Genomic DNA, 24719 nt, shown 5'->3' with positions numbered 1-24719 from the left:
GGGCCGTAAAGGTTTTATCATATACCTTATTGAACGGTTGTGATATGTTTCAGTATTTATCAATAAAATTTTGTTAAAGTTATGGGCGTAAATTAAAAAAAAAATGAGCCACGCAACTTTGCGGATTAATATGTACGATGTTGTCATTTGTTCTGTTGTGGAACGCGTCACGAGCTTGTTCTATGCGAACGCCAATGTCACTACAGAATGAGCACAGATGAGTAGTTGATCCTGCTCGTTAAAATACACTTTCTCAGCAAAACATTGAGAGGAGACTATCAAGCACTTGTTTTAAACCAATTTTGATCGGAATAAGATTCGAACTGTCTACAATTTGCTTCAAAACTACGAGCGAAGCGCATAGAAACGGGTTTGAATCTCGCGCTGACGTGCTTTCGAATGGAATGTACGTGGATAGCAACGCGCGTAGCAACGACAACGAAAAAGTTCGAAAAAGCGCGCACACTACCTTATTTGGGCAAAGTGTGCCTGGGCGTGATACGACAACTTATTACACACCTGTAAGAGCGCCTTTTCCCATAGGTTTACATGGGTACATGAAACTAGGCATATGATAAGACACAAAAATGCATCCACAATACGCGGCTCAGTCTGAAAATACACGTACCTGATCGGGGTTTTTTTGCCTGCGGTTTGCACATCTCCACTAACGTTGGTGGGCGCCATACCTGCAAAAGCACGTGTAGGGGAGCTGAGGGCCCGGTAATAATCTGTTCTTCCTGGTTGATGCATGTTTGGCTGCGAACGTAGCGACTGCTGGAGCTGGTTTTGGATTTCGGCACCATTTTACAAGTGGTATAGCTACAAACTGATGACGTCAAAGATATGCGTACTTATGGAAATGAGGTCAAAGGTTACGTTCTAAAAGGGGCGATAAATTATTTTAGGGGTAAGAGTTAGGAATGGGGGCTTGGAAACTTAGGGGGAAATGATTGAAAAGAAGGGTCCCAATTTTTTGCTATCTTCACTCCTTTCCCTCATTTTGTAGTATCCTATTACTCTATCCATGTTTTCTTCAGCCAGCCTGATACCTATGAGTAAGGCAAGGGTTGTTTAATAAGGAGAGCGAAACGTTATTTTTTAATTACGTTTTTTTTCACACAACAACAATTACCAGCTGCCGGGGGTTGAACCCAGAACCTCCAGCATGTGAACTACTACCTGTAACCTGTACTCCACGAGAACAAGTTGCGAGAAAGGGATGCAATGTTTCATATTAACGTTAGGATGATAATGCTAAGCAGGAACTGATTAATTTATAATGTTCACTTGTAATGATTTGAAAGTCTTTTACGTATTTTCCTTCTTTTATTGAATTTATGCCTCTGCATTGATTGCTTTATTGCCTGTCTTTATTTTTTTCTCTGCTTTGTCGTGTTTGTTGTGCAGATTTGTTATTCTTTGAATATTTTTCATATTATTTGTTGTATTTGCACCTTGAAAGTATAAAATTGTCACTTGTTTAGGATGTTTTATGTGTTGAAAACTTTGTGTTTGACATTTATTATTGAATTTGTCATTTGCTGCCTTTTAACGAAACGAAAGGTGTGTGTTCCGTTTTTGACAGGATACACTTTTATATAAAAGTGGTTTATCACTCAACATGTATGAAATGCAATATTTCATTGCTATTGTAAATGAAAACGTGAACAACAATTCGTTGGATATGCCACGGAAGTAACATAAAAATTGCACCCATCGACGAAGTGAATTAAGTACAAAAGCAAACGAAATTTGCTGCTAGTATAATGATTTAGAGTGCATATATTGTCACTAGCACGAACTTCGTCTGGTTTGTGCATTCCCAGTGTCACACATCAGCGGCAGTGGCCTCCCGAGTTGTAAACTTAGGCGTGATATTAGTTTTTAGACCGTCTCAAAACATTTGGCATAATATGGTGTTATGTGCAGAGTTGCAATGAATCGATGAAGGGGACTGTAAACTTGAAGGACAGAGAATTGAAATATGTTGAACGAGTAAAATCCACGCCTTAGCTTTATCGCCGAAACGCCTCCGCTACATGAACTCATAATAGTCTATAAAGACAAGTTGGAAATAAGTCTGAAGGTGTGAAGCCAATCCAAGTTCGCATGGCATGCATCCACATGCCTTCAAAGGTGTTGGTGTGGGCGAAGGTTTGAGGATCCACAAAATGAAGACAATGATTAGCGGTGAAATGTGAGAACTGAGGAGACTTGGACAACGAAGAATAAGCCCCCTACCATTCATCGGAATAATATTGGAACCTGTAGGAACAAATCGATAAAGCATTGGCATTACGTACGCCGGTCGACAGAAATTAAAAAGCAAGCACAAATATCGCGACCAATGACTCCAATCACCAAATGTCTGTCACTGTGTCTACTCAAGCTGCATGGACTTCCGGAACTTGAATTCATTATAGATGGTTTTTTGTTTACATCCGTGTATTCATAAATTTCCATAATACAGCCTGGCTAAAAATCTATTGGGAGGCATATGCAAAGATAAAGGAAACAATTTTATGGACAAAAAATTAACCAATCAATAACAGAGTTTGAACTAATGTACAGGTGTGATTTTCGGTCTGTAGAAGAAGTAATGCAAATGAAAACATACAAAGATTTTTTGGCCGTCATATTGATTATTATTTGCATTTGAATGAACTCTGAATTCTGTTATGTAACTATGTGCCATCTTTGGCAACGGCTATATTGAAGGGGGGTCAATATGGCCATTGCCGTCGGAGTCAGTTTGTACATGACAACAAATTTGATGAATAAAACGTGAGAGGGGACATATTGTACCCGGAATGAGACGGAATTATTTATTGCCGCGATCACATGAACTAACCTGTGAGTGTCTAATTTTGTCGGTTGCCTAAGTACAAAGTTAAGTGTTGCCTACTACGGCAATGTTTGACGGATGAAAAAAGTAATTTTTAATGAAAATGAAAATGAAAATAAGAAGCTTGCAGTGAAAAAAGAGAAGACTGTGCCTACTCATCATTACATTTTCCGTGTTTCCAGACCATGTAAGATATAATGCATTTAACGACGATAAAGTATGATAAGATTAACCACGGTCCCTACACAGTGGATTAACTCTCATATTCTTCTGCATCCCTGCAGGCGCATTCTTGCTGGCCCAATTAGCAAGTGACGAGTAAGACATCATCGCATCTGACATAATATTTTGGGTAAGATGTGCGCAATTTCAAAAATCTGATGATTAAAGTAATATTTTTTTTGTGTTTCAATTCGTGATCTCCAGTGTAAGGAATCTAACCGCAAAACTCTAAGGCTTTGCAGACCAAACAACGGCTGGAAGGAAGACTAGGACCTATTTCACCAACTGTTATGGGAATATATTGGTTCAGTCGACACAGTTCCTATAAAAACTGTAGGAGAAATTAACATATTCTATGTAAGAAACGGTCTAGAACTATTGAAGGCAAGAAAACTCAGAAAGTTCTAAAACTAAAAACTCAACTATAAATTAATCAAAGCTCAAAGTCAATGATTGTTTTAATACACACCTCCATTCCTGGGTTAGGGGTGAATTCATGTGTTATTTTGGCATCAAAGTACCACAACGATGTTGAGGCTTGTACACGTTTAGGCGTGTACTTATTCTATTGTATCAAGAGAACATGATAATGATCTTGTGTTTCAAGGTTAATGTAGAGGGTGCTCTAATGCAAACTACTTCAATTCAGTTCATCTCAATGCAGTGTCCATTGTCATTCGTTACATGGCTCCCCTTAATTGGAAGCAATTTACCTAAACTTATCAAAAGGGTCCCTAACTAATAAGGAAAAGAAAAGGTAAAGTGTGTCATTTTGCTACTTTCAAAGTTCACTATACTATCGAGTAATCGACTCAAATAAATTCAAAACAAATCAAATCAAATCATGGCTCCTCGACGGGGCTGCCTCGGTTAACAAGTTGCTTGTGGATTGGTATGTTGATTGTCCAATGCGCAGTCGAACTTTTGTCACAAGGCCGTCTTCTCCTGGAAAGGTTTCCACAACACGTGCTATTGGCCCCTGGCATCTGGGTGTTTTCTCATCAACAACCAAGACAATATCATCCTTCTTGAGATTTGATGTGGTAGCAACCCACTTTTTTGCTGTTGCTGGGTTGGTAAGAATTTAGTTTTCCATCTTCTCCAAACTTCGTCTGCAAAATACTGAACACACCTCCAACGACGATGGCAGTACATATCTGCTCTCTGTAAATTACCTGGAAGGGGAGGGGTAAAACCACCTTCGGCTTCAGTGTCAATTATTAATTGGCTTGGAGAAAGGGGTTCCACTGAGTTAGCTAAAATCACATCGTCGTAAATCAGTGGACGACTGTTGACTACCGCTTCTGCTTCTACGAGGAGGGTTCAAGTCGATAGGCGTGCTTTACCATTAGACTTGTCAGGGCGTTTCTCGCTGATCTGATCATTCTTTCCCAAACTCCTCCCATATGACTGGAGTAGGGAACGTTCATTTCAAATTTTTATCCAATCGCAGTTATCTTTCAGTATCTCTTGTCTAATCTTATCTTTATCCATCTCTGCTAGTGCGGCTGCTAGTTCTCTTTTTGCACCAACAAAGTTTGTTCCTTGGTCGGATTGCAACGGTACACATTGAGAAATGAATCTGTGCTCAATTTGTTTGCCGTTTCGATGTAGTTGGCGCATGAATTCAGGCAGGTGAATAGCACGCCATATCTCTTCTCTTCTTTTCGTTTTTCCTTCACGTAGAATGGACCAAAATAGTCCACTGCACTGCAGGTGAATGGTGGGGCTGGTTCTAGCCTGTCTTTCTGTAGATCTGACATTTGCTGTAATTGGGTAGGTCTCCGCAGCCTTCTGCATCTTACACATGTCCATATATTGGATCTCATGGCGACCGTGGACGCAATTAACCGATACCGAACTAACGTATTTCATTTTTGTCATGCTGCATCCTGGATGGCCTATCTTCTCATGGTAATGAGAAATCACTAAATTTATGACATTTTCTAGTTTTAGCAGCAACACAGGGTGGGCTATTTCTCGTGGAAGATTTGCTTGTCGAATTCTACCACCAACTCTAACAATTCCATTCTTGTCGAGATATGGATCAAGGTGATAGAGGGGGCTCGTCTTCTTCACATGATATCGAAGAGTCTTTGCTTTGTCCTCTTCCTTTCTTTTCGGTGAAAGCTTTCTTTTGCACCAATTTTTTTATGCATTGCTCTGCGTAGCACATAGTAGTCACAAATGGGATTTACATGTCAGATTTTCAGTCAACAAATACCAAGTTGCATGTGATTATTTACTTCTCCTTCAATAAACTTATTTAAGTTTCTGAAGGTGAGGGGAGACTTTACTTCTTCCAGCCATAGCTGCTTCTATACTAGGAACAGGCGATTCCGATCAATGTCTAGGGCGCCTTCTAACTTACTCATTTAAAAGTTGTCCGTCGCTGAATACTGATAAACTGTATATTGCATCTCAGAGTTAAGAATGCCAAACCGGGAAAAAGGGGAAAGAGCCCTCTAGCTTATTCATTTAAAAGTTGTCCGTCGCTGAATACTGATAAACTGTATATTGCATCTCAGAGTTAAGAGCCCTTGTAAAACCTACAGAGGGCACCCCAGACAGGATCCTGCAAATGGCAGGCAGCTGTGACTCAACGGATTTTGATAATCGCCACCTGTCTAAGGGAACCACTACCAAGAAATGACAACATATGGTGCATTTACGCTCAAAAATCTTCTGAAAACTTAAAATAGGAGACAATTCCCTTGAGAAATTACACGACAGTTCTGAACAAATTTGTCAACATTCTACTTTTTGTTTTACACGCTTTCGCCATATGCCCAATAACACCCAGATATCATATATCACTTCAACTGAGGTTTTGACGTACTTCTGTCGGGTCGGAAATGGCTGCGATAAGGAGTAAACAGAGAATTTATTTGTGTACGTTGGAGATATTCGGAAACTTTCTAGGCAAATTGCTCTTCCTTGTTGTTGCAGAGAAGTAAGAGGATGAGATGAAAATGTTGATTTCAAATTGAGTGGGCATGGCTCCAGGCTGAAATCGATTGCTACAAGAACACGTATAACTCATCCAAAATTGCGGTCGGGCATACCAAAGTGGAGAACGACTTTTCGGAGAGCATCTTCAAAAGACGATGTACTAGCAGACTTCTCCAGCTCGTCAAACTTTTTTCTGTAACTCTGACAGTTGCAGTCGCATCTGTAAGCACATACAGGAAAGGCAGTCTCAGAATAGCACACCTCAATCTACAAGTTTCCTCTCAAAATACTGCAACAGTGGGCATCGCCTGCACCACCTTACTAGACATTCCATCCCTCACAGGGAGAAATTCGTCCCACGTGGCCGTGATCGTGACCACAGTCACTACACTTTCAATTCCCTCGCAGGGAAGACAGGGACACAACTGTGTCGGTAGGCATGGCATGCACCACCGTACCATACATTGCATCCCTCACAGGGAAAAATTCATCACACAATTTGTCATTATCATAATATAATAATCGCAATCATACCAATCCATAATCCAATGACAGTAGGTCAGAATTCGTAAGACAATAGTCGTAAACATAGACACCAAACAGCACAGAACAGATAGTAAATAGACGGTCCACAAACAATGTCATATTCATGAAAGAAAAATATATGTACCTCTGCCCAGAAGACCAAGAAGTGATGTCAGGTGTTTCGAAAATAGTAAGCGCATCCTGCCTTAAATGTGGCACCCGCCATATATCAATCTATAAGTCAGATAGGAAGTGGTCACTAACTACGGCCCAATGACACCGATGCCATCAGTGATCTTTTGTCGAAGAGATATTGTATTTATCTACCAGCGTGCGATACCTGCCAAAAAGCATTTCAATGTAGAGACAAGTCTTGCTCTGGTGTAACCTTGATTTAACAGTTTGTACGAGAGATGGCGATTTCTCTCTACAAAATCACCATATGAACTGCATGCTCTAGCATATCGAATAAGCTGGGAAATCTATACCCCATAAGCTGGTGAGAGTGGAATATTACTTATGAGGTGAGGAAAATTGATGATACTAAAGTTGAAATCATCTCTCTTGTCATAAAGCCTAGTAGAAAGATGACCATTAGAGTCAAATTCAAGTAAAATGTCCAGATATAAGGTAGAAAAGGCCGTTTCTGTAGTTTCTTTAATCTCCAATTCTGGAGGATAAATCATAGCGAGATATTTACTGAATTCAGAGTTATTCATTGAAATAACATCGTCTATGTATCTATATGTTAGATTGAAAGTTCGAGCTACAGAGACCTTTTTCTGTTTGATTAGGTTCTGGATAAATTCTGCCTCGTATGAGAACAGAAATAAGTCTGCAAGAAAGGGAAGACAGTTAGTGCCCATAGGAATTCCTATACACTGCACAGTAAGTGAGGCTACTCACAATTCTGCATGATCACTACACACGGAGATCACTCTCTGAACTGAAGCAAATTTCTTCTGTACACAGAACAACTCGGTCCATATTTCAAAATTCTGGCAACATAGTTCTGATGATTATAACATTCTGATTTCTCACTGTGAATAATGAGAAGATCAACCCCTTTTCCGCGGAGGAGATAGCAATTTCGTAATTTTGTCGACGTAAATTTTTGACAGCCATACACAATATTTTCAAGGAAACTAAGGGAATAAGTTGCATCTGTGTTGGCAAAAGAAAGAGTATTGATTTTTTTTAATGTTCGTAACAAAGGAAATTTGCATGTCTGACAGATGGTATGATCAGACCATCTTAGTTGCTGATAACTTTATCTTGACAAGTGTGCAATTTTTAGCACCTCCAAACATCGACTTCTCATTCAAGTTACTCTTGAATTTTAAACATAATCAATAATTTTGGAACATAGTTTAAACAAATAATCCTGAACTTAAATTGTAAGTTAAAAATTGTTAAGAAACTGATAAAATTGGAAAAGCCTTTAGCAAAAAATGTCTGAGTGAATAAATCAAGGGGAATTGTGGGTAGCCTCACTTACTGTGAACTGTTGGCAAATGTGTCCTCCAAATTCTACAAATATGTTGTCGATGAGGAAATCAAGCATACTGATAATGTCTTTCTCGGTATAAAACAATTTAGCGTTAGTAACATTTAGAATTATACCCTAATACTACATATTTGTAACGGCATGAACCGTTTTTGTAGAGAAATGCTTGGTTGATGATGTTTTTCAAGCGTTCTTTCAATTTATTATGTGGTATTGTGGTATACAATGTGGATAAATTGAAAGTTTTAATAGATGTTATTTTTGAAACAGATCTTGATTTCAAATTTTTCAAGAGTTCCTTTGAATTTTTTAATATCCACATTTGATTTATACCACTCTGAGAAAAGACAACATCAGAGTATGCTTGAAGTCCCCGTTTAACAGTTCAAAGAACAGAAGTCAGTATCTTCGATAACTCTGTTGTTGAACATTTTGAAGATCCTGCGATAAACCTAGCTTTGTAAGGTGTTTTGTGGAGCTTTGGTATCCAGTATAAGCTAGGCAACTCATTATGGTCATCCTTTGTTGAAATATTATAATTATCCATGAATGACTTATGGTTTGCCAAAACATCAGATTTGCTGAACATTGATTTTCTGTAAGTGGAGTTGGTGGAGGTCTTAGTTACACCAAGTTTGTCTATAAGACATTCAAAATAATACTCCTTACAGACAAATACAATGTTATTGGCAGCTTTATCAGCAGGAACGACAACATATTTATCATGGATATCATTCAAATACTTAACAGCATCAGGATCTTTAAAAACAGAATAGGGTCTTCTGCAAACATGTGATCTTCGTCGACCAATACGGCCTTGCACTATTTTCCTCACAGATTTGACCCATTCTGACAGTGTGTCCAGCTCTACATCCTCCCTTTTAGCCCATTTTCTGGCATATTCTTCAACAGAGTCAATGATGATCTTAAAATTATAGTTCAAGTTGATCCTGCGAGGTTCTCTGAACTTGGTTCACAAAATAATATCTTACGAAGGTGATGATGTTTAACTAAGTTCAGTGATGACATGGCCAACTGGAGTATATTTGAAGGGAGATGTAGAGCAGTCACAGGATGCCGGTGTTTGAAGGAATTCATCAATTTTTAAGTGCTGCAATGCCTTATTGTAATTGAATATTTTATTGGAGATTGTCTTTATGTATTGATATGACAGAATAGGTACAGACTGGTTCTTAGAGTATACAGGTATAGTTGATGTAACCTTTTTGTTGTGAAGTATATTGCTGATATTAATGGCATCAATTCCTTTGTTAGTAAATGGAAGATGTATGAAATGACGATGATCATCAGTCATAGGTTCAGCACGAACAGGCTTGTATAGTCTGTTTAGTGCAATATCACCAATAATACTGACCAGTCTGTACGGTTGTTTGTTCGGATCTGTCAAAGACAATCCCAATGCATAGGCATGCAACCTTCTCAAGTCCTTGATGGAAAGAGCAAATAATGAAGTACGAATGTGATGGAGACCCAAAGGCTTCTGCAATAAAAGAAGCAGTTCATGAAATTTGTCATGGCAATTGGGGGTATATGCGTCAAATTTAGGCCGATGGTAACGCCTATATGACTACATCTTCTACGGACAGAAGACTCAAAAAGGCCTTTCTGAACAAGCAGGACTTGAGAGATGGCCTATATCTTTGATGTTGTCATTACAACCATAAGGCATTGCGGTACCTAACTGTCTAATCCAGTGGTATTCTCTCTGTCTACGGAATGGTGAACTATGTGTGGGGCTGTTGGTTGGATGGTATATTTTTTAAAGAATACGGACACGCATAGACAATGTGGAGTGATCGTCCTGGTTAAAATGCGTATAAAGTTGCACATCCAAAGATCGATTCACATTTTTTCACATTTCTTTAGAAAAACTTGGATTAAACGTCAGAATTCCATGGTTTTTGCATACATATGACGTTAGTAAGCATCGAAACGATCTGATAAACTTAGTTTGAGTTCAATCGGAATCTCGGAAGCTAGAAACCCTAACCCTAATTTTAGGGTAAGGGTTAGAATTAGGGTTGGGTTTTAGTTGACCTACCTGAACTCGTATCTTGTTTAAATTCCACAAAACACTTTATCTACCAATTACTAAGATATCCTAAAATATTGGACGCAAAGGTCAAAGGTTGTCTTCAATAACACCGGAAATGTGCAAAACTCAGATCTCTATGATGGAAGTGTCTTTCGGCAGCCAGTTTCTATACGCAGGAAGAATACTTGATTCTTTGGATGTTTCCGCAAAAAAAATGAAATAAACTTGTTAATTATGATTTTATTAGCATAAACAAAAATAAAAATGATGAATTTCGTGTGCGGACGATGTTCCACACAAATCCTATGGCAGAGAAAATTTTAAATAACTTTGGTAATTTTGGGGGGATTTTAGAAAAAATAAAGCCTTTTTGAAAAGAGTACACAATAGCAAACAATCCTACGTGGGGAAAGGAAAAACTCTTTCATCGTTCTGAAAACCCTAACTTAAAGGCGCCCTTCTCAATCCCTGGTTCTCATATTAGCAAATATGTCAACAGCCCATTAACAGTTTGTCATTCTTTTGTTTTCAATTGAATATTTTATCTAGGAAATAATATTTATATTAGATAAATCTGATAATTGAGTGGGGGCTTTAAGCCTAAGCCTAACCCTAACTTAAGCCTAAGCCTAACCCTAACTTAACCTTACCCTAACCCTAACCCTAACTTAAGCCCAGCCCAAAACTTAACCCTTACCACAAATTAAGAATTAGATTCCGAACCCTAACCATCGGAAATACATTTGAACAAACAAATAAACAAAAAACAAATATATAAACAAGTGAATAAATAAACTGCTCTTTATTGACAAATAAAACAAAACAGCTTTTCATTGTTATTTTGTTAAAATTAACAACTAAACAAACACGAACATATACTCACAAACAAACAAAGAAAAAAATATACAAGCAGGAAGAGCTCCCTCTCATAGAAGGAAAGACTTACGTCTAACCCTAACCCTGACCCTAACCCTAACTTAAGTTATAGAATCCTGACCCTAACCATCGGAATTACATATAACTCTAACTTATTCCTAACCCTCATCCTAGCCATAACGTGAACTTAAAAATTATATTACGAACCCTAACCATAAGAACTATATAAAAAACAAACAAACAAACAAACAAATATATAAATATATAAATAAATAAATAAACTGCTCTTTATTGACAAATAAAAACAAATAGGCTTTCGCTGTTATTTTAATAAAAAAAAACAAATAAACAAACACAGACATATACACACAAAGAAACGCAGAAAAAAATATACAAGGAGGAAGAGCTTTCTGTCAGAGAGGGAGAGACTTGCGTCTAACCCTAACCTTAACTCAACCCTAACTTAACCCTAACCCTAACTTAAGTTTTAGAATCCTGACCCTAATCATCGGAAATACATAGAAATAAGTACTACCAAAGTCACATTTTTCGATCGATTTCTGCAAATTTTGCACTCATCATGTCTAAATTGAATCAATTGAAGTTTACTGAGCAAATTTTGAGTCATTCCCGTCATGCAAAAATGAACTTTCAGAACCTTGAATTTTGGTATCCTAACACGTGCCCAAATTTTTGGCCCAAATATTGATGTTGTTAGGGTTGTGTCCACAGTTCGCTTTATGAGCAAGGAGGTCAACCAAAATTACCGAACTGGTTGCTAAGTTATCAATGTACAAGATATGCAAATTTTGAGGTCAAAGGTCAAAGTTCAAAGAGCCCGGTACAGGCTAAATATGAGTCATTTTTCACATTTGTTAGAAAAAAACGTGGATTAAACGTCAGAATTCCATGGTTTTTGCTCACCAATGACATTAATAAGCATCGAAACGAACTGATAAACTTAGTTTGACTTCAATCGGAAACTGGCAAGCTAGAAACCCTAACCCTACTTTTAGGGTTAGGGTTAGAATTAGCGTTGGGTTTTAGTTGACCTTCCTGAACTCTTATCTTGTTCAAATTCCACAAAACACTTTATCTACCAATTACTAAGATATCCTAAAAAATTGGACGCAAAGGTCAAAGGTTGTCTTCAATAACACCGGAAATGTGCATAACTCAGATCTCTATGATGGAAGTGTCTTTCGGCAGCCAGTCTCTGTAAGCAGGAAGAATACTTGATTCTTGGGATGTTTCCGCAAAACAAATGAAATAAACTTGTTAATTATGATTTTATTAGCATAAACAAAAATAAAAACGAAAGAATTTCGTGTGGGGGCGATGTTCTACACAAATCCTATGGCAGAGAAAATTTTAAATAACTTTGGTAATTTTGGGGGGTTTTTAGAAAAATAAAGCCTTTTTGAATAGAGTACACAATAGCAAACAATCCTACGAGGGGAAAGGAAAATTTCTTTGATCGTTCTGAAAACCCTAACCTAAGCCTAACCCTCACTTAAGCCTACCCTAACCTTACCCTAACGCAAACCCTAACCCTAACAATAACCCTATTCCTACTTAAGCTATAGAATCCTGACCCTAACCATCGGAATGACATATAACCCTAACTTATTCCTAACTTTTACCCTAGCCATAACCCAAACTTAAAAATTATATTGCCAACCCTAACCATAGGAAATATATATAAACAAAAAACAAACAAACAAACAAATATATTAATAAATATATAAATAGAAAAATAAACAGCTCTAACTTAACCCTAACCTTAACCTTAACCCTAACCCTGACCCTCATCTTGATCCTGACCTTAACGTGATCCTAACCCTAATTTTAGGGTTAGGGTTAGAATTAGGGTTGCGTTTTAGTTGATCTTCCTGAACTCGTATCTTGTTCAAATTCCACAAAACACTTTATGTACCAAATACTAAGATATCCTAAAAAATTGGACACAAAGTTAAGGTCAAAGGTTAACTTCAATAACACCGGAAATGTGCAAAACTCGGATCTCTATGATGGAAGTGTCTTTCGGCGGCCAGTCTCTGTAAGCAGGAAGAATACCTGATTCTTGGGATGTTTCCGCAAAACAAATGAAATGAACTTATTAATTATGAGTTTATTAGCATAAACCAAAATAAAAAACGAATGAATTTCGTTTGGGGGCCATGTTCGACACAAATCCTATGGCAGAGAAAATTTTAAATAACTTTGGTAATTTGCAGGGATTATAGAAAAATCAAGCCTTTTTGAAATGAGTACACAATAGTAAACAATCCTACGTGGGGAAAGGAAAAACTCTTTGATCGTTCTGAAAACCCTACCTTAAACCTAACCCTAACAATAACTTAAGCTGACCCTAACCCTAACTTACCCTAACTCTAACCCTAACCCTAACGTAATCCTAACCCTAACCCTAACTTAGGCCTAACCCTAACCCTAACTTAACCTAACCCTAACCCTAACCCTTACGTAATCCTAACCCTAACCCTTACTTAAGCCTAAGCCTAACCTTAGCCCTAACCCTAAACCTAGCCCTTACCCAAACTTAAGAATTATATTTTGAACCCTAACCATCGGAATTACATATAAACAAACAAAGAAAAAACAAACAAATTTATAAATAAATGATAAAACAAACTGCTCTTTATTGACAAATAAAAACAAAACAGCTTTCGTTGTTATATTAATAAAAATAACAAATAAACAAACACAAACATATACACACAAAGAAATGCAATTAATTTCAAGCAGGAAGTGCTCCCTGTCATAGAGGGAGACAATTACATCTAACCCTAATCCTAACTTAACACTTACCCTACACTAACCCTATCCCTAACTTAAGCTTTAGAATCTTGACCCTAACCATCGGAAATACATAGAAATCAGTACTACCAAAGTCACATTTTTCGATTGGTTTCTGCACATTTTTCACTCATCACGTCTAAATTGAATCAATTGAAGTTTACTGAGCAAATTTTGAGTCATTCCCGTCATGCATAATTGAATTTTCAGAACCTTGAATTTTAGTGTCCTAACACATGCCCGAACTTTTGGCCCAAATATTGATGTTGTTAGGGTTGTGTCAAGAGTTCGCTTTATGAGCAAAGAGGTCAACCAAAATTACCGAACTGGTTGCTAAGGTAACAATGTACAAGATATGCAAATTTTGAGGTCAAAGGTCAAAGTTTTAAGACAACGTTAAAGGCTAAAAATGAGTCATTTTTCACATTTTTTTACAAAAACGTGGATTAAACGTCAGAATTCCATAGTTTTTGCACACGAATGACGTTAGTAAGCATCTAAAAGATAAGATAAAGTTACTGTGAGTTCAATCGGAAACTGGCAAGGTAGAAAACCTTACCCTAATTTTAGGGTTAGTATTAGAATAAGGGTTGGGTTTTAGTTGATCTTCCTGAACTCGTATCTTGTTCAAATTCCACAAAATACTTTATCTACCAAATACTAAGATATCCTTAAAAATTGGACACAAAGGTCAAAGGTTAACTTCAATAACACCGGAAATGTGCAAAACTCGGATCTCTATGATGGAAGTGTCTTTCGGCGGCCAGTCTCTGTAAGCAGGAAGAATACCTGATTCTTGGGATGTTTCCGCAAAACAAATGAAATGAACTGATTAATTATGAGTTTATTAGCATAAACCAAAATAAAAAACGAATGAATTTCGTTTGGGGGCCATGTTCGACACAAATCCTATGGCAGAGAAAATTTTAAATAACTTTGGTAATTTGCAGGGATTATAGAAAAATCAAGCCTTTTTGAAATGAGTACACAATAGCAAACAATCCTACTTGGGGAAAGGAAAAACTCTTTGATCGTTCTGAAATCCCTACCTTAAACCTAACCCTAACAATAACTTAAGCTGACCCTAACCCTAACTTACCCTAACACTAACCCTAACCCTAACCCTAACGTAATCCTAACCCTAACTTAGGCCTGACCCTAACCCTAACTTAACCTAACCCTAACCCTAAGCCTAACCTTAGCCCTAACCCTAAACCTAGCCCTAACCCAAACTTAAGAATTATATTCTCAACCCTAACCATCGGAAATACAAATAAACAAGCAAAGGAAAAACAAACAAATTTATAAATAAATGAACAAACAAACTGCTCTTTATTGACAAATAAAAACAAAACAGCTTTCGTTGTTATTTTAATAAAAATAACAAATAAACAAACACAAACATATACGCACAAAGAAACGCAAAAAAAATATACAAGCAGGAAGAGCTCCCTGTCATAGACGGAGAGAATTACGTCTAACCCTAACCCTAACCCTAACTTAACACTAACCCTACACTAACCCTAACCCTAACTTAAGCTTTAGAATCCTGACCCTGACCATCGGAAATACTTAGAAATCAGTACTACCAAAGTCACATTTTTCGATCGATTTCTGCAAATTTTGCACTCATCACGTCTAAATTGAATCAATTGAAGTTTACTGAGCAAATTTTGAGTCATTCCCGTCGTGCATAATTGAATTTTCAGAACCTTGAATTTTAGTGTCCTAACACATGCCCGAACTTTTGGCCCAAATACGGATGTTGTTAGGGTTGTGTCAAGAGTTCGCTTTATGAGCAAAGACGTCAACCAAAATTACCGAACTGGTTGCTAAGGTAACAATGTACAAGATATGCAAATTTTGAGGTCAAAGGTCGAAGTTCAAAGACACCGGTGCAGGCTAAAAATGAGTCATTTTTCACATTTTTTAGAAAAACGTGGATTAAACGTCAGTATTCCATAGTTTTTGCACACGAATGACGTTAGTAAGCATCGAAAAGATAAGATAAAGTTAGTTTGAGTTCAATCGGAAACTGGTAAGCTAGAAAACCTAACCCTACTTTTAGGGTAAGGGTTAGAATTAGGGTTGGGTTTTAGTTGATCTTCCTGAACTCGTATCTTGTTCAAATTCCACAAAATACTTTATCTACCAAATACTAAGATATCCTAAAAAATTGGACACAAAGGTGAAAGGTTAACTTCAATAACACCGGAAATGTGCAAAACTCGGATCTCTATGATGGAAGTGTCTTTCGGCAGCCAGTCTCTGTAAGCAGGAAGAATACCTGATTCTTGGGATGTTTCTGCAAAACAAATGAATGGAACTTGTTAATTATGATTTTATTAGCATAAACCAAAATAAAAACGAATGAATTTCGTTATGGGGCGATGTTCGACACAAATCCTATGGCAGAGAAAATTTTCAATAACTTTGGTAATTTGCAGGGATTTTAGAAAAATAAAGCATTTTTGAAAAGAGTACACAATAGCAAACAATCCTACGTGGGGAAAGGAAAAACTCTTTGATCGTTCTGAAAACCCTAACTTTAACCTAACCCTAATCCTATTTTAAGCGTAACCCTAACTCTAACTTAACCTAACCCTAACCCTAACGTAATCTTAATCCCAACCCTAACTTTAGCCTAAGCCTAACCTTAACCCTAACTTAACCCAAACCCTAAACCTAGCCATAACCCCAACTTAAGAATTAGATTCCGAACCCTAACCATCGGAAATACATATAAACAAACAAAGATAAAATCAAACAAATTTACAAATAAATGAATACATAAACTTTTCTTTATTGCCAATTACAACCAAAACAGCTTTTCACTATTATTGTATATAAAATAACAAATAAACAAACACAAACGTATACTCAAAAACAAACAGAGAAAAAAATATACAAGCAGGAATAGCTCCCTGTCATAGAGGGAGAGACTTACGTCCAACCCTAACAATAACCCTAACTTAAGCCCACCCTTACCCTAATCTAACCCTAACCTTAACCCTAACCCTAACTTAAGCTATAGAATCCTGATCCTCACCATCAGAAATACTTATAACCCTAACTTAACCCTAACCCTAACCCTAGCCCTTACCCCCACTTAAGAATTATATTCCGAACCCAATAAACAAACACAAACATATACACACAAAGAAACGCAAAAAAAAATATACAAGCAGGAAGAACTCCATGTCATAGAGAGGAGAGAATTACGTGTAACCCTAACCCTAACCCTAACCCTAACTTAAGCTATAGAATCCCGACCCTAATTTTAGGGTTAGGGTTAGAATTAGGGTTGGGTTTTAGTTGATCTTCCTGAACTCGTATCTTGTTCAAATTCCACAAAACACTTATTTACAAATTACTAAGATATCCTAAAAAATTGGACGCAAAGGTCAAAGGTTAACTTCAATAACACCGGAAATGTGCAAAACTCGGATCTCTATGATGGAAGTGTCTTTTGGCAGCCAGTCTCTGTAAGCAAGAAGAGTACCTGATTCTTGGGATGTTGCCGCAAAACAAATGAAATGAACTTGTTAATTATGATTTTATTAGCATAAACCAAAATAAAAACGAATGAATTTCGTTATGGGGCGATGTTCGACACAAATCCTATGGCAGAGAAAATTTTAAATAACTTTGGTAATTTGCAGGGATTTTAGAAAAATAAAGCCTTTTTGAAAAGAGTACAAAATAGCAAACAATCCTACGTGGGGAAAGGAAAAACTCTTTGATCGTTCTGAAAACCCTAACTTAATCCTAACCCTAACCCTAACTTAAGCCTAAGCCTAACCCTAACCCTAACCTAACCCTAACCCAATAATTACTTCCCTGTGTGAGTATTTGCGTTTGGCATCACCGTTGTTTCTAAACTAGCCTGAGCTGTGATTGAGAACGATGTATTCATACCTACTACAGCCATTCATTGAAAGAAGGCTTGTTTAAGCAAAGATTACTACCTAGTTTTAAGCTTGTTGTGCGGGATTGTGCTATACAGTGTAGAAAAATCAAGTGAGGAGATTAAGCTGTACATGCTGTTGTGGGTTTCTAAAGTATTCAATAATTCTTTACACTTCTTTAATGTCCATATCTGATTTATTCCACTTGTTTCATAAACCTCGTAACAAAAGCTTACCAGACCAGATATGGTGAATAAAATCATGGTCAAGAGTTGAGACAAGCGCTCGGTTGTTCATCTGCAGGAATCAGCTGTGGAACGTTGTTTATAAGGATTTTTGTGAATTTTTGGAATCCAATATAGTCAAGGTAGAACCTTGTCATCATTTGTCAGCTTGATGCCATTTAATACTGATGAATGAATCTGAAATATTCCCTCTTTAGATGAGGTTGAGAGACAGAAGGTGGTATAATACTCTCACCTGAATAAATTTTCAGTTCATTCATCAAACACTGAATGAAGTATTGTTTGCTGACAAAATGATGTTATTCGAAGCCTTATCTGTAGGAACAACAACATATCTATTATGCAGTGCATGTAGACATTCACGTATGGTGAAGCCATCAAAGGAAGATGGGGTGATGATGACAATGCCTGAAGAACGATGATGTGAAATGTGTGATCGAACTTTATCTCTGGCTGTGCGTAATCATTCAGAGAGACACTCAATATCTTCTTCTTCTAAGCCGGCCAACGTCTTTGCGTAAGCTTCGGCAGTATGCATAATTATTTTTGAATTATAGTTCAAGTTTATAATGGGTGGCTCACTATACTTAGGGCCCAACTGGAACAGCTGGCGAAGTTTATCGTTTGTGACGGTGTTTAGGTCACCAGTTATTATATGACCATAAATTTTGTTACAAAAAGAAGATGACATGCAATCGCAATGAAATGACAAGTGTTGTATAGCTATGCGCCCGAAGGCCGCACTGAAAAGGATATGTCTGATATATTATAGTTATGCGCCCGAAAAGCGCGCCGAAAAATGCAACTGAACGATGAAATTCGTGGCTATATAGTACGATGAATTTTATGCAAGTATGACCTCGTGTTGTAATTCAAATAATCGCAATCATACCAATCCATAATCCACTATCACTAGGTCAAAATTTGTAAGACAATAGTTGTAAACATAGACACAAAACAGCACAGAACAGACAGTAAATAGACGGTACACAAACAAAGTCAAATTCATGAAAGAAAGATATATGGACCTCTAGCCAAAAGACCAAGAAGTGATGTCACGTGTTTCGAAAATAGTAAGCGCATCCTGCCCCACATGTGGCACCCGCCATATATCAATCTCTAAGTCAGATATAGGTAGTGGTCACTAACTAAGGCCCCATGTCAACGATGCCATCAGTGATCATTTGTCGATCTACCAGCTTGCGATACCTACCAAAAAAAACCCGTTTGAATGTAGAGACAAGTCTTGCTCTGGTGTAACCTTGATTTAACAGTTTGTACGAGAGATGGCCATGTCTCTCTACAAAATCACCATATGAACTGCATGCTCTTGCATATCGAATAAGCTGGGAAATGTATACCCCCATAAGCAGGTGAATGTGGAATATTACTGATGAGGTGTGGAAAATTGATTATACTAAAGTTGAAATCATCTCTCTTGTCATATAGCCTAGTAGAAAGGTGACCATTAGAGTCAAATTCAAGTAAAATGTCCAGATATGAAGCAGAAGAGGCCGTTTCTGTAGTTTCTTTAATCTCCAATTCTGGAGGATAAATCATAGCGAGATATTTACTGAATTCAGAGTTATTCAATGACATAACATCGTCTATGTATCTAAATGTAAGGTTGAAAGTACGAGCTACAGAGACCTTTTTCTGCTTGATAAGGTTCTGGATAAATTCTGCCTCGTATGAGAACAGAAATAAGTCGGCAAGTAAGAGAGCACAGTTAGTGCCCATGGGAATTCCTATACACTGTTGGAAAATGTGTCCTCCAAATTCAACCAATATCTTGTCAATGCGGAAATCAAGCATACTGATAATGTCTCTTTCGGTATAAAACTCTTTAACGTTAGTAATATTTTTTACAAAATATGTAGAATTATACCCTAATACCACATATTTGTAACGGCGTGAACCGTTTTTGTAGAAAAATGCTTGGTTGATGATGTTTTTCAAGCGTTCTTTCAATTTATTATGTGGTATTGTGGTATACAATGTGGAAAAATCGAAAGTTTTAATAGATGTTATTTTTGAAACAGATCTTGATTTCAAATTTTCCAAGAGTTCCTTCGAATTTTTTAATATCCACATTTGATTTATACCACTCCGAGAAAAGACAACATCACAGTATGCTTGAAGTCCCCGTTTAACAGTACAAAGAACAGAAGTCAGTATCTTCGATAACTCTGTTGTTGAACATTTTGAAGATCCTGCGATAAACATAGCTTTGTAAGGTGTTTTGTGGAGCTTTGGTATCCAGTATACGCTAGGCAACTTATTATGGTCATCCTTTGTTGTAATATTAAAATTATCCTCACCCTCATTGAGCATTTCATTAACATGGTGAGCCCATCGCCAAAGTCAAAAACAGGGTAAACCCCGTATGAATCCGCCGCCTCCCATCCCCTAAGAAACTGACCAGTCCTTTGTGAACATTTCTACATCATTATGACTGATCCTATATGTTGTCATGAAGTGGTAGCGTTTGATGGTCTGCTCTAACTTCTACATATACCGGTACATATACTCATATATACATATACTCTGACACAGGTGCAGCTTTACGGCATGACTTCTTTATTGCAGTCTGTAAGCTCAGGTCCAGCTCTAGCTCATTCTAACCTTCGGAAGCCTCATTGGGTCATTTATACCGTTAACTAATGCTTATACCAATGCTAATGTTCACCTGATTAGTTAATTATTGCCAAATGATTTCCAAACATACATTCATTGGCTGGTGTATGAAAACTGATAGCATCTTCACATCTTGGGTATGGATTATAACAGCTTGGGTATGGAATGTAGCAGCTGTGGTCTCTGGCAAACACGTTTGTAGCATGGTAATTATCAAATTAACTATCAGAAAGATTACATTGAAACTTAAGAGCATTAAAGAAAGATTTCATTCCAATAAGGAATTACAAAATGATGGAAGAAAGGTTCTTGATAACTTCTAATTGTCAGCTGCATTACATATGCTTTGTGACAAGAAGATTCGTCATAATATGATCTCAGGGAAAAGAGGCATTGAATATATGTAGATACCGAACATATACTTAGGATTGCACTATTATATCTCTGGAGGGGTGGTCAGATTCAAGTTGTGAAGTTGATTTTTTCACCCTCAACGACACCCAACATTATATGAAGAGTCACAGTGATTCAGAATCCATACTGCACTGTTCGTTCGGAAATATTATCTCAAGTGATAAGGCAAGGATCCGAACAACAGTTCTAGAACTCAGTGAACTCAAAGGATAGGGTGTTATAATTTGAACCTACATGTATTTTCATATATCAGTGGTGGCCAGACAGAAATAGGACAGAAAATGTTATATTTTTGTACAAAGTACGAGTTATCCATATAAGGTGCATCTTGAACCCAGATGCGAATCGAGAACGTTCGCATTCTCGGTAGTCATGGTAGAACTAGCAAATGCAGTTGATAGATACGATCCTCACAATATAATTCTCAAAATTGTAATTGAAAATTTTCAATGCACAAACATATATTGAACATTTCCTCGTAATCATGTTTTACTTGGAACATGTTTCTTTAATTAAGAGCTAACCACTGCTATCTCTACGCTTAAGTAAGCAAAATTATGCATTGATGTTGAATACAATAAAAGAAGATTACAGGAATTATTCAGGATGATTCCATTTTTAGAAAAAAAAGTTGTTATTGATAGCTTTCTCAAAAATCAGTTAAAGATTTTTTTTTATTTTATAGACTAGCAAACAGGAAGGCGGAACTCGATCATTATCGGATAATGGGGAAATGCACTAACGTCCGGTTGGTCGTCAATGTATACTTCATGTTGACGTTTGTTGGTTTGATCATTACCGTCATGTACATCTCAGAAACGATGCCAGTGATAGAGTAAGTTTCCTGGTTATTAATAATTTACCTTAGGTGTCAGGAACACGATTTGAACTAATTTTGGATAATTGGATGATGAGGTAATGTCGTTTCAATGTTAAAATGTAACCTCATCTACTTTTCTTTTTCAGTTAGACACTTGTTTTATGAGTATTTCATAATATCGCAACATTAAGCTATACGGCTTAATATGAAAATATGAAAATCCAATATGAAAATCCAATTATCCCAAATTAGTTCCAATCGTGTTCAGGATGATTCATCTTATTGTAAAAGAAGTTTAGGTCCTGGTAAACGGCCAGTGTTATAGAGAGATCGATCTTTAAATCATCGCTCAAGTGTATTCTCAACTACTAAGCCGCTGTCTGTATCTGTTACCTATGAAGTTTGTGGAAAGACTTTGAAGTCTTCTTATTCCATCCTGACTATCTACTATGAGTCTTAAAATGTTTATTTGTATGATATTGAAGCAAATTTCAGGATAATCAAATGTCAAATATTGAATGTCATAAGCAAGCGTATAGTATAATATAGTGAAATGACTTTATTTAGTTACTTGAACTAAGTGAAAGAATGTTCGTACATAGACTCGCGGGTTACCGCTACATCAGTCTCTTGTTCGCCATGGCTAAACAATTCTATGCACAAAACAGCCAAACATACTACACACTTACAATGTACACATAATCATATAACAAACTCCAACAGCCAAGATATGAACGAAGTGTGGCGTTAATTTCCCTTTATTGCATGATTACATGATTTGCCATATCAGTAACAAAGCATAATGAAAACAGAACTATTCAACTTCAGTAGTAGTCTATCACTATTTTTTCACAAATGCTCAAATAATTTGTGTCTGACATAGCCCATCCAATAATTTGAATTGTTTCAATCATTGTTAATCAACAATGCATCTAGCAGAAATTCTTTTTCGATAATATCACCCGACCAGTATTTAACCTCTGGTTCTTAAACAGTAATGCTTAAATCGAATCTTTTTAAAGAAACGTATAGCTGACTTGCAAGGCTTACTTTAGTGTCCTAGCAAGATGTGTACTTAACACTGATTGGACAAAAATCAAATAAGAAAATACCGTGCAAACTACATTGACAAGCAAATACTATTCAGCTTACTTTGTAGAATAGCACGATTGATTTACTAGAAACTTCGTTTTTTCTCACCTGTTTATTATAGAATCTTCATACCAAATGTTCTTTTTTCATTACAGATCGTTTCCGACATTTCTCCGCAAGATACAAGCGTATCGTGACATTTTCGCAGTGAAACACGCTCCGTGTAAGGAACCCAAGACAAAAATCGTGTTCCTGAAAACTTACAAGACGGCAAGCACTACAGTATCAGCAATGCTGATGAGATATGGATATTATCACAATTTATCCTTCGTGCTACCTTTGAAAAGTCCAGTTTTTTCAAGAGTGAAACCTTTCAACAGGAACATGATGAAGGAAGCTGTACCTCCGTTGCCAAGCAGCAATGGTACTTATGACGTCCATGCAATCCATGTCCCTTTCAACAAGTCGGAATTCGCCGCCGTAATCCATAATGCCACATATGTGACAATAATCCGACACCCAGTATCACAATTCGAATCTACATTTGGATTTTACAAAGCTGCAACGAGAATAAAATCTCTCCGAAAGGATTCTATGAATGGCAGTAGAGATCCCTTATCAGTATTTCTCATGGATCCAAAGAGGCACTATAACAGCCTCAGGGAAAACTTGAAAGTTGTTCTACGAAATAGGCAAATATTCGACTTTGGGTTAAAAGCTAAGGATTTTGACAATGACACCAGAGTCGGGCAAATTATCGACGCTGCTGCAAAGGAATTCGATCTGGTAATGATTTCTGAATATTTTGACGAATCTCTTTTGTTACTGAGACGGTTATTGTGCTGGAAATTCGATGATATACTTTACATCTTACAGAACAAACGATCTGGAAAATTGAGATTTTCGCTGGACGCCTGGAAATCAAAGCAAATTTTAGAATGGAACAAAGCAGATTACAAACTTTACAAACATTTCAATGCCACGTTTTGGAGAAAAGTCGCCGAGTATGGTTCTGGGTTCCAGGACGACCTTAGAAAACTAAGACGCATGTTGGACGATATTAGATCAGATTGTCTCGATGTAGGTCGTCATAAGATAGCGTACCAACACCGTCGTAACGTTACCATGTTAAAAAAGAATGCAACGTCTTATTGCAAAATTATGAACTGGGATGCAGATGTCGGCACAGCCGTTTTACGCAAACGACAAATGAAAAATAATTCATCATCAAGTTAATAGAGATTGTCGATGTTGCTGCATATTTTGAGATTATAACGTCAAATATATTTCGTTTTACATCAGTTTGGTGGCAAAAACGCAGTGCTCATATTGATCGAGAGACGCAAATAATAGCAATATATCGCGATATACTACTATAACAGTTTGAAAACGTTCACATGGCCTATAGCATGCATTGTTTTTTCTAAATCCTGAGTATCTATAACCATTTTATTGAGAAGGGTATTACGGATTTATTCATTTCATAAATAAAGGAAATGATTGTAAAATTTATAATGACATTAAAACAGAATTGTACGCATTTCGATTTGCCTAAATGTATTTTTAGAATTATGAGAACGCACGGAGCGCGCTGGAAACTGTACCCGGCGGTGCAATTTATGGCTGAAATGAAATTTACGCAATTGATGGTTGCTATAATATTAAAATGAATTTGTACTCCCTTACAATCAAAACCATCATTTTGTCTTTCCTGCTTTTGAGCCTTTCCAAAACAGGGTGAAACCCCGTCTAATCCATCGACTCCTAAGTCCGGAGAATCGTACTATTCCCAAATGTGAG

At 37.0% G+C, this 24719-nt stretch overlaps 1 protein-coding gene across 1 annotated transcript in view; it reads left to right on the top strand.

The window, feature by feature from the left end:
- The window catches only part of LOC139121004 (galactosylceramide sulfotransferase-like), a 47390-nt gene extending 22931 nt beyond the window's left edge, over nucleotides 1-24459 (top strand). The window contains exons 2-3 of the mRNA XM_070685582.1: nucleotides 21693-21842; nucleotides 23075-24459. Coding sequence (XP_070541683.1) covers nucleotides 21733-21842; nucleotides 23075-24155 — 1191 coding nt within the window. The 5' untranslated portion in view covers nucleotides 21693-21732 and the 3' untranslated portion in view covers nucleotides 24156-24459. The remainder of the gene's footprint in view (nucleotides 1-21692; nucleotides 21843-23074) is intronic.
- The last annotated feature ends 260 nt before the right edge of the window (nucleotides 24460-24719 follow it).

The sequence above is a fragment of the Ptychodera flava genome, chromosome 21 (genome assembly GCF_041260155.1).
Source record: "Ptychodera flava strain L36383 chromosome 21, AS_Pfla_20210202, whole genome shotgun sequence".
NCBI classification, from domain to species: Eukaryota; Metazoa; Hemichordata; class Enteropneusta; family Ptychoderidae; genus Ptychodera; species Ptychodera flava.
This window is presented reverse-complemented; position numbering and strand designations above follow the sequence as displayed.